This window comes from Amphiura filiformis, chromosome 11 (assembly GCF_039555335.1).
Source record: "Amphiura filiformis chromosome 11, Afil_fr2py, whole genome shotgun sequence".
Lineage (NCBI taxonomy): Eukaryota > Metazoa > Echinodermata > Ophiuroidea > Amphilepidida > Amphiuridae > Amphiura > Amphiura filiformis.
Genome location: NC_092638.1, coordinates 57,192,161 through 57,195,927, shown reverse-complemented (window position 1 = coordinate 57,195,927; position 3,767 = coordinate 57,192,161). Strand labels below are relative to the sequence as shown.

Below are 3,767 nucleotides of genomic sequence, written 5' to 3'. Positions count from 1 at the left end.
ACCTTTTCGGGGTCCTGGGCCAAGCCAAAATGTGCAGGCCCAAAACGCACCGTGTGGAAGGCATGTGGACTTAAGTGGCCAAGGTTTGGCTAGATATGGAGCATTACAATTTATATATGACATTTGCGCACGAAGCGCGTGAAAAATTTCAATTTTAGACTATTTTAGCCCAAATTAAAGCTGTATTTTGCTATAACAGGCCAGTGCGCGTGAAGCGCGCAAAAATAGTAATTTTTTACCCTATTTTGGTCCAAACATGGTGTTTTTCGGCTAAAATGAAAGATGCACAGGGCAATTTAGGGATCCCCAAAATTTTGGGGCCCTGGGCCCGGGCCCATCTGGCCCAATGGTAAATATGGCCCTGATATTCAGCATAAATATATATTTGCTTAATCAATAGATTGGGACTGCGACAATCAATTTATCGAAACAACAGGAACATTCCAGAGTCCATTCTACCCGGATGACTACCTTGACAACCTCAACTGTAAGACATTAATACAAGCTCCAGAAGGCCTCTTTGTCCAGCTAGATATCATAGACTTCTCTATTGAGTTCGACGGATACGAGGAAGGCGTATGTAATAGTAATTGGGACACGTTCAGAGTGTATAATGGAATGGAAGAGAATGATGAAGATCTGATGGGAGAATTCTGTGGGAATCTAATACCACCACAGTTTGTGTCTACAGGAATGTACATGCTTGTAGTATTCAAATCTGATTCCAGTGCTACCGAGAGAGGATATAGAGCATCTGTTTCGTTTACTGATGGTATGTATGCTGATATTATTGTAGAAAAACAGGTAAATCTTATTATGATATGCTTGACACGGTGGTTAAATTAGTTGAACAAGAAGTTCAAGAAGTCTTGGGTCCTATATTTACCTAGACTATGCCATAGTCGAATTTTGATAAATAAAAATATGTTATTATTAATGATGATGAACGCATCCTGTTGGAACTCGAAATTATACTGATGTGTATTATAATTAATAGTAATGGTCTTAAAGAGTTTATATAATTAGTGACAGTAAAAGTAAAGTATACTTATGTTATTGAATGCAACATATCTTGCATAATCGCTCACTTTAATATTGGAAAATTCTGATTTTGCGAAAGCCCGAGTCAAAAATCCAAAACAAACAGAGGGAGTACGCTGACTGAAAAGATCGGATGTGAAAATCTATTAATTGAACACAAATTAATACAAATCAGAGTTTTATGCTGATATGTAATAGCCAGAGTATGCGAAATGGGCAAGTGGACAACGGAGAAGTCTAATATTTACCATGCAGAAGACGCCAGAGGATCTCCGATTGGAAATATTTACTAAAAAAATAATTATTGACATTAACTTCCTATGTATCCCGCCTTTCATTACCACATTCAATTGAGAATGCTAAATAATGTGAGAAAATAAACACTTGTGTTAAATTTTTAGGAGTTGTCACTCCCGCACCCACCGAGCTACCAGAACTAATAGAATTACGACAATTAGTCAAAGAACAAGATAGTCAAGATAGTCATTATTGACAATGCTAAGTGAGAAAATAAACACTTGTGTTTAATTTTTAGGAATTGTCACTCCCGCACCCACCGAGCTACCAGAACTAATAGAATTACGACAATTAGTCAAAGAACAAGATAGTCAGTTAGAAGCCTTCAAGTTTAGTATGGCAGCTATATGTGTCGTGTTGGTACTACTCACGTGTGTTCTTGCACTATCAATCTATACCATTACAAAACGGGAAACTCTAACGTGCAAGGAATTGGAAGGTTTGAAACACAACCCAGAGCCTGGTAAGTTTGAATAATGAGCGGGCTATTCCAGTTGAAATCCATACACCCTCCATGTAAGGCATGACCTTAATCTTCTACACAAGGACCGTTCGAATGGGGTTACCTGAATGGGTTACTCCATTTAAAATCTGCTCCCCATGTGTGGGAGATTAAGGTCATGTCTTCCATATAGGGTGTGTATGAATTTCAACTGGAATAGCCCATTGGGATTGCGGTCAAGTAATTATAAGAGTTGAATTTTGTGTATCTCACTAAGAGGCCCCATGTCACATGGGCAAAAACGGCAAATCGCACATATTTAGCAGCATTTTTGCACATTTATCACCATTTTGTAGACTTCAGCACAGATTTCTCGTGTCTTGCCATATTTTGTGACGATTTCTGCCGATCTTAGCATATCGATCAAAATCTGATACAATCTTTGTAAAATTTACCGCTATTTCCAAATTCAGCATTACATTCCAAGAAGCATCAATCCTAATATAATGTCCGCACGTTATAGTCGTGCGAGAGCCAAGGGCTTTTCCTGTCACATCATTTTGGTTACTACGAAGCTGGACTTACATTTACGACTGATGTTTGTTGTTTAACCGGTCGGTCAGGGCGGACACACGCTTGTGTTCTGATGAGACCAGGCTCTTAAAAATGGCTCGAGCCAAGCTTTAACGCTTATTATGATGGTCTCTATGGGTCTGAAACTTGTGTTTGACTATTTAGACTTTTGTTGAGCCAAGTCTAAGAGCCCCCGACATAATGCCCCATACTGCTTCATAGCCTTTGCATCGATATCTTACTTCTCGGGGGTGACTTTCTCTGGCCTTACTGGCTTTCTGGTCATCCCCTCCATAATTCGTTTGTTTGATATTGCCTTTGTTTTTTAAAATATATACTTGTGTGATTTCATGTGAATTATGGGAAAATAAAATATCTTGTAAAAATATCTTGTATCTCGACCCAAGTGCTAAGAGGAAAATTGTTCGCTTGATTTGAAGGGAGCTGAATTTCTTTCCTTCATCCTTGATCTTTTTCATCAATTCTATTTCTTTCTTTTCACTTTATCAGTTGTCTTAGGGCATTTAAATAAAGGCACTTAATTTAATGCCCACGTGACTAGATGGGCGCTGACATTACTGCGTCTGCTGTGTATTTCACGCGGGATGCATGTCCAAATTTTCTAGCAAATTTGTCATTTTTTGCAACTTTGTAGTATTATTGTAAGAGTTTCCGTCGATAACTTTTTTTCCGTCGATCAAAACTTTCAAAATTTAGTTCTTGAAAACATACTAAAAACAGAATCCCCCAATGTATAATTAAGTTGCCTTTTAAATTTTCAGCAATTTTGATGATATTTGTCTGAAAAATTCCTATCTCTTAACATTGTAGCACATCTACTGATCACTTGGTGGTCTTGGTATGGCGGCGCCCATGGGTCACGTGGGTATTAAATTTAGTGCCTTTTATTTAATACCCTATGGTAACTGTTTATACAGGCCAACATATATTAAAGCTTATAAGCTTGGCTTGGGCAATTTGCTTAGATACAGGTCCCATCAGAATCCAAGCGTGTAATAATCATGATTATGATCGGTTTTTAAGCAAGATTTAAGGAAATTGATATCCTTCATTGGCTTTCCTTTTTATCACCAATCAGTATTTAGTTTACGGTCACCTCCAGCTCAAAGGGTTGCGAAGTGAAAATGCACAGTTTAAGGTATCTTCAACGTAATTTTACTGCAGCCCAGGTTACTGGATACACTTTAATTCGAATATTTTTCTATTACTTCAATAGGTCATCACGCTGGTAATACAAACGCTGGATATAACCACGAATAGGGACACTACGGAGCGAATATCTCTCGGAAGTGAGGCTGTGTCACAGTTCTTTGCTTATTTGCATAAGTATCAATTACACAAATCATATCACAGAATAGTACTGTATGTTTTGGATTTTTTAAAGAATCTTTTT

General features: G+C 37.9%; 1 protein-coding gene across 1 annotated transcript; it reads left to right on the top strand.

Annotated features, from left to right (window-relative positions):
* The first annotated feature begins 694 nt into the window (after positions 1-694).
* On the top strand, positions 695-3,767 carry LOC140164061 (uncharacterized). The gene is made up of 3 exons (XM_072187322.1): positions 695-772; positions 1,577-1,801; positions 3,591-3,767. The coding sequence occupies exons 1-3, from the start codon at positions 700-702 to the stop codon at positions 3,632-3,634; spliced, it is 342 nt and encodes a 113-aa protein (XP_072043423.1). The 5' UTR covers positions 695-699; the 3' UTR covers positions 3,635-3,767.

Bases quoted from the DNA above. Each gene is read 5' to 3' on its own strand.
- LOC140164061 (XM_072187322.1), top strand. From the start codon at position 700: ATGCTTGTAGTATTCAAATCTGATTCCAGTGCTACCGAGAGAGGATAT. The intron at 773-1,576 runs GTATGTATGCTG...TTTAATTTTTAG, and splicing joins ATCTGTTTCGTTTACTGATG to GAATTGTCACTCCCGCACCC. The intron at 1,802-3,590 runs GTAAGTTTGAAT...TTACTTCAATAG, and splicing joins GAAACACAACCCAGAGCCTG to GTCATCACGCTGGTAATACA.